We start from the raw sequence: 18274 nt of genomic DNA on the forward strand, positions 1-18274 counted from the left end.
GGTTACATTAGTTTAAATTACAAAAGAACAACTTTTGTGTATGCGACATGTATGTATGTATGTATGTATGTATGTATGTATGTATGTATGTATGTATGTATGTATGTATGTATGTATGTATGTATGTATGTATGTATGTATGTATGTATGTATGTATGTATGTATGTATGTATGTATGTATGTATGTATGTATGTATGTATGTATGTATGTATGTATGTATGTATGTATGTATGTATGTATGTATGTATGTATGTATGTATGTATGTATGTATGTATGTATGTATGTATGTATGTATATGTATGTATGTATGTATGTATGTATGTATGTATGTATGTATGTATGTATGTATGTATGTATGTATGTATGTATGTATGTATGTATGTATGTATGTATGTATGTATGTATGTATGTATGTATGTATGTATGTATGTATGTATGTATGTATGTATGTATGTATGTATGTATGTATGTATGTATGTATGTATGTATGTATGTATGTATGTATGTATGTATGTATGTATGTATGTATGTATGTATGTATGTATGTATGTATGTATGTATGTATGTATGTATGTATGTATGTATGTATGTATGTATGTATGTATGTATGTATGTATGTATGTATGTATGTATGTATGTATGTATGTATGTATGTATGTATGTATGTATGTATGTATGTATGTATGTATGTATGTATGTATGTATGTATGTATGTATGTATGTATGTATGTATGTATGTATGTATGTATGTATGTATGTATGTATGTATGTATGTATGTATGTATGTATGTATGTATGTATGTATGTATGTATGTATGTATGTATGTATGTATGTATGTATGTATGTATGTATGTATGTATGTATGTATGTATGTATGTATGTATGTATGTATGTATGTATGTATGTATGTATGTATGTCTGTATGTATGTATGTATGTATGTATGTATGTATGTATGTATGTATGTATGTATGTATGTATGTATGTATGTATGTATGTATGTATGTATGTATGTATGTATGTATGTATGTATGTATGTCTGTATGTATGTATGTATGTATGTATGTATGTATGTATGTATGTATGTATGTATGTATGTATGTATGTATGTATGTATGTATGTATGTATGTATGTATGTATGTATGTATGTATGTATGTATGTATGTATGTATGTATGTATGTATGTATGTATGTATGTATGTATGTATGTATGTATGTATGTATGTATGTATGTATGTATGTATGTATGTATGTATGTATGTATGTATGTATGTATGTATGTATGTATGTATGTATGTATGTATGTATGTATGTATGTATGTATGTATGTATGTATGTATGTATGTATGTATGTATGTATGTATGTATGTATGTATGTATGTATGTATGTATGTATGTATGTATGTATGTATGTATGTATGTATGTATGTATGTATGTATGTATGTATGTATGTATGTATGTATGTATGTATGTATGTATGTATGTATGTATGTATGTATGTATGTATGTATGTATGTATGTATGTATGTATGTATGTATGTATGTATGTCTGTATGTATGTCTGTATGTATGTATGTATGTATGTATGTATGTATGTATGTATGTATGTATGTATGTATGTATGTATGTATGTCTGTATGTATGCAATTTACTAGTTAAATAGAAAATAAAAGCGTATTTTTCTTATTTAATAAGTCATCTAGTGAAACTTGCACAAATCTGGTGGATCAATGCCGCTGTTGAGAGAGACATTGAGTTTAAAACTTTATTCAGATCACAAAAGGGAGCTTATATTATTTTAAAATGTTCACTAACATTACATTTTCTGCAATAAACATCTTTGCTCGCCAAATTAGAAGAGGCAAACTTAACTTAAATCTTCATATTTAAACATAAAAATAAAGTAGTGAATATAAAATGTGAAAATCCACTGGAAAAAGAGAGCGTGTTTGACGTCTTAATTAAACGACTCTAATTATAATATTTTAATAGAACTAATGACTTAAGCGAGCAAGGACTTCATTGTTTTGAAAATGTTATTCATTTTCCCACACCTCTCATATTCAGAATTGTATCTTAAACTTTTTTTACAAATGATAATCTGAATTCATACCCGTAGCCAGGGGGGGGGTGCGTTGGGTGCGTTCGCACCAAATCTTTTTGGACGAGTAAAAAAGTGTACTATAAGTAAAGTTTCAACCATTTATTTGACGTAAAAACGGTTATTTATTTTTCCAGGAACCCAGTTGGTCTTCGTATTTAAGCGTTAAAATAATGTTGTATTCAATATGCAACCGACAGGTCACCATATAATTAATTTCTCGATTAAGTCATTCCCAAGATATCGCGTGATTTTTATTTACAAATTTTAATCGTAGAATTGTTGAAATCAACAGACGTTTCATACCCGTAGCAAGGGGGGGGGGGGGGGGGGTGCGTTGGGTGCGTTCGAACCCAATATTTTTGGACGAGTAAAAAAAGTGTACTATAAGTAAAGTTTCAACCAAATTTATTTGACGCAAAAACGGTTATTTTTCCAGGAACTCAGTGAGTCTTCGTATTTAAGCGTTAAAATAATGTTGTATTCAATATGCAACCGACAGGTCACCATATAATTAATTTCTCGATTAAGACATTCCCAAGATAGCGCGTGATTTTTATTTACAATTTTTAATCGTAGAATTGTTGAAATCAACAGACGTTTCATACCCGTAGCCAGGGGGGGGGGGGGGGTGCGTTTGCACCCAATCTTTTTGGACGAGTAAAAAAAGTGTACTATAAGTAAAGTTTCAACCAAATTTATTTGACCCAAAAACGGTTATTTATTTTTCCAGGAACCCAGTGAGTCTTCGTATTTAAGCGTTAAAATAATGTTGTATTCAATATGCAACCGACAGGTCACCATATAATTAATTTCTCGATTAAGTCAATCCCAAGATGGCGCGTTTTTTATTTACAATTTTTAATCGTAGAATTGTTGAAATCAACAGACGTTTTGACAGCAAAATTTGAGAAGATCGGTCCCCGCAAAATGGAATTGGAATCTTTGTTATAAATGGATATTTGTTTTCTGTATAATGCATAATTATTAACCTGGCACTCTAATCGGTATAAAATCGATACTTATTTATAGATATTTGATACTAAATGATTGTTTTGTATTTTTTCATCGTTATTAATGTCTGTTAAAGCCATAACTTTAATAGATATTATAACCAAATGGTGAAGCCACGACTTATAACAAGTAGCTTTTTTGTAGTTTATCAACACTTACAGACATCTATTCTGCTCCACATACATAACTTTCCACAATGCTTTAATTATGTCAAACTTGACACTAGGAATATCCTACTCTCAGACAGTTGTTATAATGAATTTAAAACGTTATAACATATGATCAGGTGGACGTTAACGTTTAATGTTCATCAACTGTGACGGATCTTGAGCATATAATGGGCAAATAAGTACACATTTTTTCTACGAAGTCCTGGTATACATTGTTAAGGTCTTTGAGACCATTGGGCCAGTAGTTTTTGGTTATAGGGTCTTAATGAAGCCTTAAGTGTAATATTTTTCTGAAATTCGTTTAGAAAAAAATAACTTATTTGTTAAAAAAATAAAGTAACCAGTCATACAATGTTGATTTCTTTTTTATTATTGATGCAGATTAGAGAGACCCAGTTTTGTTTATCAGTGTTTGTTGTACAATACACTATTAGCATGTTTAGAGCAATGATATGCATCTGATACTATCCATAGTAGCATACAAACAATTGTTTTGAAAAAAGTCAAATATTTCCATTTAATTTGCTCGTTTTATGACTGGTAGAATGTTGGAATGGTGAAACACACCAATTTTATCAAGATTCCAATAAATAATGATATTGTATACCGTTCTTATTGTTTAATTTAACGTTCTATAAATGTGTTGTTGCAAACAAAATGTGTTCGAGCATACTAGTGTCGGGTTAAACATCGTATAAAATTATGTTTATCCTTGAATTATCAAAAAAAGGTGGTTATTGAAAAACGTGGTTGGGAATACATGTATGTAATATCATATTCATGTCGATCAGTCACTGAGTATGGTCAATGCAAGTGAAATTTCATATAAAAATGCTCTATAACTTCAGTCTCTAAATGCAGTTAAAAAGTGACCAGAATGCATTAGTTTACGTTTCATTTTCAAAATGTTCTAGGGGAAGGACCTCCAAAGCCCCCGATGGCAGGAGGGGGACATCTTCTCCCGCACATGCCCCCTTCGCCACTTCGTTGCTCAATAACAATCGTCGATGGCAAAAATTCGCACCCCTTTTCAAAACCCTGGCTACGGGCCTGGAATTACACATCTTCTGTCCCCACAACTGTTCAAACGAAAAAACATTTTACTCTTCATTTGGTGTTTATTTCAATAATTAGTATGCAATAATGGTGTAATGAATGAACTACCAACCGTTGTTTTACTTGTCACACACATTATCTTAAACAAGTTCAATAAAAAGTCGCACATTCAACACACCTTTGTAATCGATAGTCTTACACATTGTGTATTGTCAATTTCTGGCGTTAAATAAAATGGCGACCGTGCATTTTCCCGCTCTCACGTGAAGTCTCGTTGTCGCGCGATGGCTCGTTAATTTGTTTTTCGGATCGTTAAAGTAAGTCTATATAGGTCACTATTCTAACGCCTTGGTTTATCTTTTTCAGACACAATAATTGAAATTTATAACTTTACTTACTCTATCAAAGGTTTAAACTAACAAATAGTTAAACTATTAACGGTGTGGCAAACTTCCCGCATAGAATAGTAGACGAGAGCTATGCTCGGAACCAGTACGATATGTACACCTAGGTTGGTGTTATGTAACCAATTGCAAAAATATTGCTCGAAAGCTCTATCCGGTTGACAGAACAATATGCTTATAAGATAAGTGCTAAGTTCATTAGAAAATCTATTACAAAGTTTGACACAATAATGGAAGAGGTAAATAGTATTTTTCATTTTATATCATCGAATACATTGATTAGTTCAACATAATGACAAAAAGTCAATATTCATATGTATTTATTAATTTTTGGAGATTCTTTGGTGGACAAAATGGACATGTATATATCTATACTATAAAATTAAGACATTTTTTGAACAGCAATACAACTAATGAGCACGGACTTTAACTTTTCAAATCGTCAAATTTAATAAGTTGTGTATTAAAATTTGAATGAAAACTGCATAAAGAAAATTTGTTTCGATTTCCATTGTTCGTATATTATGATTAGTTTCGATTTCGATTGGAATTTCCAGCCAATCTGCACGCATAGTTGTCGATCCAGGCTCTCACATAACACGAATTCAATGTAACCGTCGTGTAATAGATTGATTTTCAGCTTCTAACAATACTTCTACTTAACTACTACTGATAATTACCGTTCCGTTAACAACTACTTCTTCTCAGGATTTTTTTCAAGAAAACTTTATTTATTTGATTATCTACTTTGTTGATATATTTGTGCCATATGAAAAAACATGTGCATTTAATTGTGTTTTCAGAACAAGCAGAAGACGGAGGAGTCCAAAATGAATTCAACTAAAATGCCCATGGAATGGCTTCTGCATTGGTGTTATTATGATGCAATTATTTGTTACTTCTTTATATGACAGTAATTCGACGATATTAACTCTCAGGTATTTAACAAAGAGCGCACAAAACGGATCTAGCAACAAAACCAATTTTACAATATGAGAGCAAATAACAAGTCACGCTTGCAAAAGTGGCTTGTTCTTCAAGAGATTGTTCTACAGGGTTTAAGTGGACAAACAAGTAGTTAATGTATTATATTTGTTTTATATAAACATATACATCCCCATAAACACACCATAGGTACAATGTAAATCAGATTTAAGGAAGTTATCGTTAACGTTTAAAATATTTCAAGAACTTTAAAATAATAATAAAAACAAACAATTCATCCATTTCAAAGCGAAACTAATACCCCTAAATTAAGATGAACAAGTAAAACGTGTAATTATCTGGAGAACATGTCAAACGAAAGCGGTAATAGCGGTCGCGAAATAGTTGAAATAGACAATGACTGTGAAATGAATGACAACGAAAACAGAGGAAATACAGACGATGTTACTTGTGTCGATGACTATAATTCAAGTAACATAATACCGCAATTGACCTGTAGTCAAGGAGAAGTTGAATTGGCTTGTAGCAGTAACAATGGTCATGGGGCAAATAGAGAACATTCAGGCGAAAATGATTCGATTAAGTCGGTTAATGACTGCAGTTCAAATAAGGTAGCAGCGGGAAAATTAACAAATAGTGGCAAAGCATTTGCACCATCCAATGAGTGTACTGCAGATAATAGAAAGTCAAGACAATTAACCAGTCGTCAAGAAGAAGTTAACAAGGAATATGGTAGTGAGGCAACGAGACGAAATACTAACGAGGTGGAATCAGTTGAAATGGTCAGTGATGGATCATTCGAACGTGGAGCGATTGGTTTTGACCATGAATACAAATCAAATAAAAGCATCAAACATGATCAGTTTTGGGAAAAGAGTGCTTACGGTGTATTAAATGGCAATATAAACCGCAATAGAACATCCATAAATGAACATGGAGAATATGGTATGGATAACAACCAAAATACAGATTACAAAAATCCGGTCAATGAAAACTGTACTGCATCTATTGGGGCAGATACCGGCTCAAATACTTTTAACACAGATCAAAGAGACGAAGCAATTCGAAGTGGAGCTGATAGCATTATATTCGACCGCAATCAAGTTAACAGGACAGACGGCGTTAACACGCTTGCCAACAACTTCTTTATTGGTAGCAATGCTATACGTAGTATTGGATCGAAGAAAAGTGATGATATCAGCAACACATACAGCGAGGCAGCTGGAGAACACCGCCATAGTAAAATCGAATCTGCATCCAACAGTACAATGATACCGTTCGCAGGCGAAGAACAGTTTATCAGAAATGACACATCGAGTAGGTCAAACACAAGTAACACAAACAGCCTTTCGACAGTACAGGACCATGCCAGTATTAGTGCAGGTGCACACATACTCGAGGCGAATAACCATTCCAGCTATTCTATTGATTACGATACAGACCAGCAAGGTGGCGCAATTGGTTTTGAAAAAATCTCTGATAAACAAAGTGATGCAAAATCACTTGAAAACTACTTTAAATCGAAGTCATTGAAAAAGAAAAGAAACGAATCACAAACCAACGTTAACGGACCCAACAGTCACAATACCTTGCTGAAAAAACTTTTTTCAGATCACACTATTACACAGAATTATGAAGGGAACAAAACGGGGGAGAACAAATGTTTCGCAATCCCAGACGACAATATCACAACCGACAATACTGTTAACACAGGAGGTGATGGGTTTGCTAGTTATAATACCAATAACGATGGGGTGGACGAAGATCATGTAAATCAAACTGACGGAGAATCAAACGAAAACGGTGCCTATGGAGGAAACGATTATCAAGCTATTTATCATGGCAGCCGGTCTGGTCTGAATGAAGTTACTCCTACTACTATTGCTACTTTTAATACTACTGCTATAAGCAGGACTGAACGTGACCGCAACAGAAATAATGGTAAGCATACAGATATTTTTTACAAGTGCTGTTTATTTACAAGGACTGTGTAGATCTAATATTTTAATTATACAAAATTAAATGAAAACATATTTTCATAATATTTTATTACGAGTGAATAAGTAATTTAATATGTTCCGAGTTGTATTATTGAACTTTCCATTAGTTTACAAACCATATAAAATAAAAAAAACAGGTTGGTGGCTTTGTATGAAGTTGTCGATATATATTGTGGAATTTAAAGGTAATGCACATTGTAAACATAGGGGTTTGCAGCCGACTGTAGATTATTTTGCGTGGAATACTTTGAAGGCTTTTTATTTTTGTTTTACAGACTACAATTATGCTCATGATACTGACGATACAATTATTTCTTTAAATAGACCGGGAATAGGTAAGTCATGCATATCGTTTTTTCTAGTGTAACCACGTTTGTCACGCATGTGTGTTTCTGTTGCATTTTACTAATCGATATGCGTTTAGCTTGTTTTATTAAATATCCAATATCCAATAGTACTTTATTTGTTTTTGTGAAAACTGGTTTTTATCAGTTTGACCTTAAATTGTGTAGGGTATTTATTGTTTTTATGCAAATGGTAACTTGCCTCAAATAGAATACTTGTGGATGGAAGGAAATATTTTAAATTCTTAAAATATTTGGGAGTTTTATGTTTTCAATATTAGTAATATAGTGTAAGTTTATTTGTTTATTGGCAGATTCAAACAACGATTTGTTTTTTCAACTCTGCATAAGGCGATTTCGTGTTTTAAGTAATAAATTGCCAATATGATATGTTGCAGTCGATCTACACCGCATTATTCCGCAAATCGAAGTGTACAATGAGAGTAAGTACATGTACATGTTTATAAATTTACACGTGTGTTTTAATTATGAGTTTGACCTTAACAACGCCATTCACATAGAATTCACCTAAATGTGTTAATTTGTATACCTCCAGGTAGGAAGAGTTTGACTTTTAACTCTATAAAACAATACACTGAGAAATCGGTCATTTCAAAGACACATTTCGAAACGCAGACAGTTATCATCATTCTAGTGGCTTGGATTAAATTGAGATGCCATAATGAACAGATTATTGAAGAACATGATAACACAAGATTTCGCATACGATCTTGCCCTAAAATACGATAGATGCTTAGTTAGCATCAATTGGAGTTTGTCTGTGATCGACCTCGAATGACACGTACATTATTTTAGTAATTAAAGATTATTTTTAATTGTTCATTCGTCTGTATCTAGTACTGTTCGTGAAACAGTAAGTCGGTTTTATGTTATGTGATTTCACGAAACGTTTACGTTTGTTATGATGAATTGTCACTAGTATCTCATTTCCAATATATTTACAGTTGACATGCATTTCCGCCTTGAGCTTTATCCAAATGGTAAGTATTTTCGTATGAATTTTCGTGTCATCACGTGTACTGTATGTTTATATTGTTATAGAGTCGTGCGTGCGTTTCAAGTTTAAATATACCATTATTGTTTTCGTAATTAAAATTCATCTTAACACCTTTAAAATACTCCATAGAGAAACGTTAAATCCGTCATGTTGATGACTTTTTTCATGTTAATTCACGATCATACTCGATACAAATGTTTATAGAAGAACAGGAATTAAAACATGATTCTTTAACATGTGGACCCCGTCCCCCAACATGATTGGATTTTAAATGTTTCAGTTACCCCAAGGGTCGGCATCAGCAGCTAATACAAGTCAATGTATGGGTGATTAAACTGGCTAGAACTCAATTTTTGCACACACCATGCGAAACGGAATTACATTTGTTAACGCATCTACTATAGACAGTATCATAATCTCTCCAACTATTCGGGAATACTATGTCAAATTTTTAGCCAGTGTCTAAGCACAATTCAAAGTCTACTAAAGCGATGTACTATGCTCCCTTTTTAATTGCATATTATAAACATCTTCAAAACGATATACGCATTCTTTTTCTCCCAAGCCATCAGCCTACAAATTCGGAATAAGCTGCGAATAAACGTTCATGCGCGGGAACGAACTTGTTTATGGACCTTAAATCGAGCAAAACGACAGACGGATAAGTGCAACACAGTATACCACCTTTCTCTAAAGGGTTGATGCAATTCAAATGTATGAATATAACAAATACATGGGTATGCCTGTCTAGAAAGAAACTGCTCAAAGAATAGCAAAAATGCTTTTGTTTCAGATCGCGAAGCGACAGAACCAAGTCCAAATTTACATATGCCCAGTAAGTAAATTTGTGTTTTTAATTTAGATGAACAATTGTAAATAATTCAATTATATACAGTAATACCAATACTAACTATGTTTTGTTGATAGATAATATTGTTGCGTGAATGGTTAGCATCAAATTGTGCTAAGAGTTTCATATTTAACGCTTATAAACAAGAAAAACATGCATTTTGTCTGATATGTAATTAACAAGCTCTTATGTCCTAACAATAATACAAGAACGTTTATTAATGTAATTCGTCTTACAAGTGAACAATATTATTATGCTCCCCGAAAATTTTCGGGGAGCATTTAGTTGCCAGTTTGTACTTCCTTCCTTTCGTCACACTTTTGTCACAGTTTCTCATAGCGCCTTCAATATTTTACCGATCTCTTACATATTTGGCATGTAGGTAACTTTCATGAACCTCTACCTTCTGATGACGTTTGAGGTCACTGGGGTCAAGGTCAAGGTCATCGAGGCTAATAATAGATTTTCTCAAGGTCACACTTTTGTTACAATTTCTCATAGCGCCTTCATAAGGGGAGCATCCATCGTTTTCAACGATACTTGTTCACTTCAAAAAAGCACTTTTAAGTACTTGAATTACCTGTTTGCTATTTGAAAACCAATAAATCAAGGGATTCACGCGTTCTTAAGAGCGCCGTTTTACTTGAAAATATATACTTTTAACGGGACCTATGCATACTAATTAATATTTTAATCAATAATTATTATCAATGAAACGGTGTCACCACATATGAAAATCATTCAATATAGTGCTTAAGTGCTACAAGGCCTGTCATATCACAGCTACCAGGAAATAGGAACACACATCATTACAACATCCTAAGTCAATAAGAATGTATAATGAAACTTAAACAAAGCACTTTGCCATGCCCTTCCAGTGTGTCTTCGTCCCACTGTGTTGATGTAAATTGTTTAAAAGAGAACACACACATTCAACGCACATTATTTCTAAGATATTAGCATACAACTTGGTGATCATATAGATGATATTTGTTTGCTTTTAGCCTAATAGTGTTAAATATTACTTAGTAATATGAAATACTTGCTTTCACGAGCGCTTTTCGCAAAACATTGTTATAACTAAGCTCAAATCAATTTGCATACTGCACGTTGTATTTTCTCAACACTAAAACAAAATTGTTCATTATTACATTAGGAGCAGGCGGGAATCATCGATATGTTGGGGAGCAAGGTAAGTGACGGAAATAATACTAGGTTGGTGTTAAATACATACGTTTAGTTTGCGACGTTTAGAAAACCTACCCCATGATCCTTGGTAATGTTTTCGTGCAATACAAATAAACTTTCACGTGTTGGCCACTATCTACTGTTTTATTAAATCATTTATCATTTAAGCCTTCTCCCTCTTTATTTGGAAAGTGAAAAAAACAAATTTATGAAAACAAAACTAAAACATAGAAATGACATCAGTAAAGTGTAAGTGTGTTTTGTCTTCAAAGCGTTGAAATACACTCAAATATATCAGATGTCATATTATTTCTTAAATGAGATGTGATAATAGGATAAACCTGCTTTATTCAATTGAGATTTGTGTTTATTATTTTACTTTGTTATGTTCTATGTTATAAACATGCCAAATACATGTATTATTTAATGATGCCAGTTTGATTTTCGCAAACTCTATCTTTCTTTCCAGTTGACCTTCATTTTAGTACTATGCTTTTCCCATTCGGTAAGTAAATGCTCGTTTGGCATACGGATTACGTTATATCTTTCATCTATCTATCTATCTATGCTATCTAGCTACCATCTACTATCTATCTATTACGATCTATCTACTATCGACATCTACGAGCGAGCTACTATCGAATCATCTAGCGAGCTATCAGCTAAGCTTCAGGAGCTAGCGATCGACTATCTATCATCTAGCGAAGCTAGCGCATCGAGCGATCAGCAGCGACATCATCGATCTGATCAGCTATCTATCCGAGCATCAGCGACGATCTAGCAGCCATCCATCCAGCCATCCATCCATCGCCACCATCCATCCAGCCCTCCATCCACCAGCCAGCCATCCAGCATCCATCCATCCAGCACCCGCCATCCATCCATCCATCCATCCATCCATCCATCCATGAATCCATCCATCCATCCACCATCCATCCATCCAGCCATCCATCCATCCATCCATCCATCCATCCATCCATCCATCCATCCTCCATCCATCCATCCATCCATCCATCCATCCATCCATCCATCCACCCATCCACCCATCCACCCATCCACCCATATATATATATATATGTTTTCTAAACAATGTGTGTCGTAATACATTTTCAACAAACACAATCTAATGTTCCAAAGTAGTTTGTACAAGCATTAACCGTTATGTAATCTTTTTTATTGGAGTAATGTTAATCTAACTTATGACATATTTGACGTAAGAAACATTTTGAGAAATTCTAGATGGCGCACGGGATTTCCAACGATGTTAGAAATAATCTATCGATGCTAATGAAAAAGAATAACATATTATTATTTTCGTACCAAATGTTTGTACTTTAAATGATTTTAGAAGAATGAAACGTTGATTGACCTTGCCCGTTTGGCTGAGAAAACGGAAAATAACGATGCATGTCATTCTAAACAACAAATAGTGCGCATTCATTTGGAAAAAATATAATATATGAAACATGTAGAAATAATATTCTTTCTCTTCTTTGTAACGAGTTGCAGTGGTGTAGTGGATATGGTGTACGCCTAGCGACCGGGAGGTCACGAATTCGATCCCCACTGTGGGAGCGTTCTCTAGATTTCCCCCATAGACATGAAGTACTGGTTCTAGGCCCAAGAAATGGAGTCGATGGCGTTTCAAATAAGCCTTAGGCTTTCTATGCAATCGAGCTTCAATAAATAAGTTTAAACTATTACACTTTTTAAGAATAGACTTGTGTTTTTGTTCCAGACAACGAAGGTGCAGAACCACGTCCTGATTTAACTATGCCTGGTTAGTATTAATATAATAGAAAGTCATTGAAAACTATGAAAAATTGATCATACAAATTTTCGCTTACTGATTGAAACAAACAATTGGAATACAAAATGATTCATTAAATAATTTGATCAAACATGGTTCAGAGTTGTGATTATTATTCAACGCTTATGTCAATATGCGTAAACATATGATTTGGCTTGTGATTTAAACATTTGATGATTTTATACTTATACAAATGCATCGAATTATTTTGTCCAAGGTTCTTGTTTACAAGATAAGATTCATGATCAGGACGTGTAATTATGTTCGCGATCAATCGTTCTGTTTAGACGTTTGAAATTTGGTAACGCAGATGCAAACATTTATGATGTATAAAGAACGAAAATTGTAAAAATAAGTTTAAAGTAAAACGTTTGAACAATATCGAAATGTCAGTACAAATAAAAAGATACATTTAATTGCAATATAAACGTGTAATAGATTGCACTCGTTTAGTTGTATGATTCTATTGTATACGCTAGCAAATATAACTGTGTTTTGTTTTCTACTATTAGAGGAAGGAGAGATTCTCCAAGATGGTGATACGGAAGGTAAGTTCAATACGAACTTACAATGTTAAAAATACCCATCAATCAATCTCAAAATACGATAACTGTATCCTACTAAAAGAAGCTTATTATAATATAATTTTAAGGAACCTAACAAACGGACAATGTAAACTTAGATAAATATTTCATGTATGCAAGTTGTATGATGTTTTTTGACTCGTGTTGTTAACATGCGATGCACGGAACTGCAGTACACAGCATACTTATTAACAGTTATACACACACAATGTAAGGTAACACTACGTCCTCTAGCAATAACTGTTCATACATTTCAGACGATGATGGCTCTTAATCAACTCCAAAAACTTCGCAATTCTTCAGGTTGCTAGAGACAAACAATAACGGGGAGCTAAAACGTAATATATATCCACACAAATTTGATCATCCTACAATGGCTTCATGTTTTGAGAGTGTTGAAACGAAACTTGTATGCTGAAGAAACACTAATGTACATTTTCAGTATAAAATTTTCACAATATCGAGCAAAAATAATATTGTAATAACAAAACCTGGACAAATACTGAAATAATTAAATATACAGGATTTAATTTTAAACCAGTTTATTGAACACTTCTGGTAAATTTTAGTCCATGGGAAAGTCGATGCCACGTAAACTAAACGAAAATGGTATCATGGCAGTTGTGAATACACTTCATTGAACTCTCTGCGGAATATCAATCAATATTGGTAAAGTGTGTATGAGGCCAAACCGTATGTTTGCTTTCACTAACAAATAACACATTGCATGTGTATGTAAATGGGAAGAACTGTGTTGATTAACCTTGTGCTTATAATACTTGAGCTTTTTTTTAAGTTTAAAAACGATGTTCGATGATATAAAGATTCACCATTTCTTTCTTACCATTCATGTACAAATACATTAGCCAATATGCTCGAATGTATCTAACATGATCGAATGTTCCATTTACAATACTAGACATCACATGTTTAGGGCCTTAGGAAAAATGTTTAGGAATTATTTTGGTCGTTCGGGACACATGAAACAAGAGAAGTTTTTACGCCAAAAGATGTATTGATAAAATAACATTTACGTGTAAATATATGTGTGTACTGGTACTTTTCTCAATTCTGTACAAACATATGTATACTAATATGCACTTTTAATTATGCCTTTGATGAAACAATGGAGGGGCGTAACATTAGTTCATTTTCTACCACAATGTTTATTTGCAATTTAGAATGACACCATGTTAGATGGTGTATGATTATCACATCGAATACACTAAGAGTGACATGTGTAAGCTATACCATTAAGGGGTAAATAATGAAATACACACTTGTATACATACACATTCTACGTCGTATCCTTATTACCCCGTGTGTTGCGTAATGTATTAATAATGCAGAATGTATAATTTTTCATAATCCCTTTCCCACTCAGAGGCAAAGTAAAATTTTTGATATGTGCAAACAGAATAAAACCAGAACAGCCTGCGAGTAGCTCGCAGACTGTTCAGGTTTAATGCTGTTTGCTGCTCATCAGTATATGAGGGTGTGAAATAAAACATTTAAAACTTGAATCAAGTTAGAAAGGTCATTGATTAAATTAAATTTTCCAAGGGACTACTTACATGTCAAAATACGTATCTAAGTAGTAAAGGGTTAAGACAAAGCGTCGCGCACAGGAATCAAGCCTGTCTATGTTTGAACAATTTTCGGTGAAGACTTAAAGTGGGTGCATATTCCTACCAGACGGATATAATGAACGAAACTGTTGTTGCCCTGTCCATTTTGTATCGTTTATGAAGGTATGATTAAACAAAATACCATAATTGATCATCATGTAACGTGGTAGTCCTAAGCGAAAATAAGGACCCATATTCATCAAAATAGCTAGTTAAACGACCAATAAAGCTCAGTAAATTGGTTTATTCTTTTTTCACTTTCTTGTTCTTCTGTCTTCTACAGAATGCATATATATTGAGTCGATAGTGTTTTGAATTCTGAATTATATCACTCTCGACAGCGGTTTATTTGTTGATTATTTCATGACTCCCTTGTTGTTTGAGTCAGCGTTGTGTTGTAACAGTATAATTGGTTGTGCTGTTTAAAACTCCATTCATTAATGTCATTGTATGTCTTGGTTTTGTATGTAAACGTTAAAACCAAAACTTAAATATTGAACCTTCAAGTAATTTTAAATTTGAAGCATGCAATATTATGAAGCAAATGTGCTTTGCATGTAATTATTTTGTGACGCTTAACATGATGTATGGTGATGTATGCCTTTAAACCGCTTCAAAGCAATATACTTCTCATCTACTTTCTCCATCATCAATGGTATGACAATGTTGAATAATGTAAGCTCTAAAGTCGAAGAAACAATGCCGCGTAATGGTTATTGATCGATCATCTGTTATTACCGAAGTATTAGTTTACTGTTTTGTTTCATTTCTTTTCAATATATTTAAATCGTTTATTTTCAACTTCTAGTAATAAATGTAAAACGATTATTACATTTTAAGTAGACATATTATATTAATTTCTTGAGTTGTTATTTTTTATTTCTTCAATTTATTAATACACACATATCATAAATAGTGTGATCTCAATTGGAATTTTTTGTTCATGAATTTGTGTGGACAATTTAGCATTATTTGTTTAGAGCAATAATTCTTATTATTTAATGTTTAGAAATGATTTTTTCATTCAAATGATTTTATTGCAATTAAGAATATTGTCCTATATCTAATTTCGCAAATACTCGTAACGGCAACATGCATGGACTTAAAACTTAACACCATACTTTTTGCGTTTTTTAACTTAGCTTTCAATTTGAAATGCGAGTGAAATATAGTATACATGAGTACTTGCTTGAGTATGCAACTTACTTTGTCAAACAGGTCAGAGTTCTATCAATTATTTTAAGGCTTAGCACGTGCAGTGGTTTGATATATTCAATGTTAGCGCATGTTTTGACTACACGTTCTAGATGTTTGTCAGATTCTGTATTCATTTTGATGGTTCTTTTTATAAATAATAATAATTATATGTTTATAACGATAATATATCCTGCCTTGTTTGGAGTGCTGTGTTTTTGTGTGAAATGATGTCCAAGTATTATGCATATAAGTTTCGTTATTTTATTTCATTCGAATTAACTGCTAGCTTACCCGAGCACGACGTGCTTAAGGCGAGCTTTTTTGATCGCCCTATGTTCGTGTCTATAGTCGTGTGTTCTACGTAGTGCTTCGTGCATCTTCAACTATAATGACGATCCCACTGTACAGGTCACATTTTGATGATTCTTTATGGAACATTCTCATAATGTTTATATTTCCAATATCTAGTTTAAGTTCGACTATTGTTAATTATCAACAACTAATTGAACTGGTGAAATCTTATAAAAACATTGTTTTAGTAAATTTTAAGCTTGTAACAAATATAGAGGCTTAATTATCATCCAGCCTTCTCAGAATGTTAGTATTGCAAAAACCCAGACCAAGTTCGATTTACGTCGCATGCGTCCAAAACCTCTGCTAGAAGGTCAAATGTTAGAAAAACATTTTACCACTCATTTATGAGTCAAGCTTCACGAAACATAGTCAGAATGTTTATCTTGATAGACTTAGTTCGAACTGGGTCATGACAGACCAAAAACTATATATCCAGGTCAAATCTTAAACAACTTAGTACCACTCAGTTAGCCATATTTATTATTTAAACATGTATAAACGTGTCTCGAATTGGTGAATCAAATTGAAAACTCTTGTCATTTTCATTAGCAGACGGACACATACTAGGTAGCTAGATCTAATCTTAGTAAAAGATTGTTAGCACTGTAGATGCCACATGCCTCTTTCTTTGACAGAATGTTAATCGTTTCAATATCAATGCCATGTTTGAATCTGGATAAAGTGTGGTAAACTATCTGAACCAAACTCAGGTGGCTATCAATGACCCCTTTTTAATGTATTATTTTCAGACCATCCTAATGTAAATATGTGATTCTCATCTGTGATATTTGCAATGATTTAGCATTAAAATTATCGTTTTGTTCATATCTTGCTACATACACACATGTTTGACAGTTTACAGTATTCTTACTTATGAAGAGTAATTAGTGCGATTAAAAACAACAACATGCATTATCTGTCTGCATACTTCTTATCAGTTTTTTTTTTCAAGTTGTCTAACGTTTAATTAAAGCAGGTTATTTTTTTTATATATTACTTAATTATTTGTAAGCGACAATTAGTGTAGAAAACAAGTTTGTTTATGCCGTAATTCACAATAATATGTAAGGCAATTGCCCACTGAATATATTTTCAGTAACCGTTAATTTTGTCACCAATAAAAGCTTTAAATGGTTTTGATAAACACTGCCTTCTTATTATTGTACCGTTAAAGTTAACACACATGTTTATTACGATTGCTACGATGCTGAATGCTGTTCTTGAGGCTAGAGTAATTTCTGCACAAATGACTTTAACATAATTCTGAAATGATTTGAAGCTGTGTAAGATGACATGTGCTACTTGGTTCATTTCTTAAAATATAAGAGATACTAAGTGTAGTTAACAAATAGTTGAAATGACTTTTATCTATGCACGGGGCTTGGTGTATACAATAGCGAGATAAGAACAAGAGACAAGTAACCTAGTTGTGTGGACATTCGCCGACGGAGCATATGGTACATTGTTCGAGGTTTAAACCAGATCATTCTAAGATCGCCAATGCCCCACCCACCAGTGTACTTAATTGAGGGTTCTGCTTGCTCGGATGGCAAGGATGATATCGGCGTAGAAAAACCGAGTCTTGTCGAGTCTTTCCAACCGATATT

General features: G+C 33.1%; 1 protein-coding gene across 1 annotated transcript; it reads left to right on the forward strand.

Annotated features, from left to right (window-relative positions):
* The first annotated feature begins 4852 nt into the window (after positions 1 to 4852).
* Positions 4853 to 17487, forward strand: LOC127867905 (putative uncharacterized protein DDB_G0282499). The gene is made up of 11 exons (XM_052409407.1): positions 4853 to 4988; positions 5553 to 7635; positions 7970 to 8029; positions 8437 to 8481; positions 9004 to 9039; positions 9850 to 9891; positions 11063 to 11098; positions 11564 to 11599; positions 12833 to 12874; positions 13417 to 13452; positions 13746 to 17487. Exons 2-11 carry the CDS (start codon positions 6042 to 6044, stop codon positions 13760 to 13762), a joined length of 1944 nt encoding a protein of 647 aa, XP_052265367.1. The 5' UTR covers positions 4853 to 4988; positions 5553 to 6041; the 3' UTR covers positions 13763 to 17487.
* Positions 17488 to 18274: the final 787 nt, after the last annotated feature.

This window comes from Dreissena polymorpha, chromosome 2 (genome assembly GCF_020536995.1).
Source record: "Dreissena polymorpha isolate Duluth1 chromosome 2, UMN_Dpol_1.0, whole genome shotgun sequence".
Classification (NCBI taxonomy): Eukaryota; Metazoa; Mollusca; class Bivalvia; order Myida; family Dreissenidae; genus Dreissena; species Dreissena polymorpha.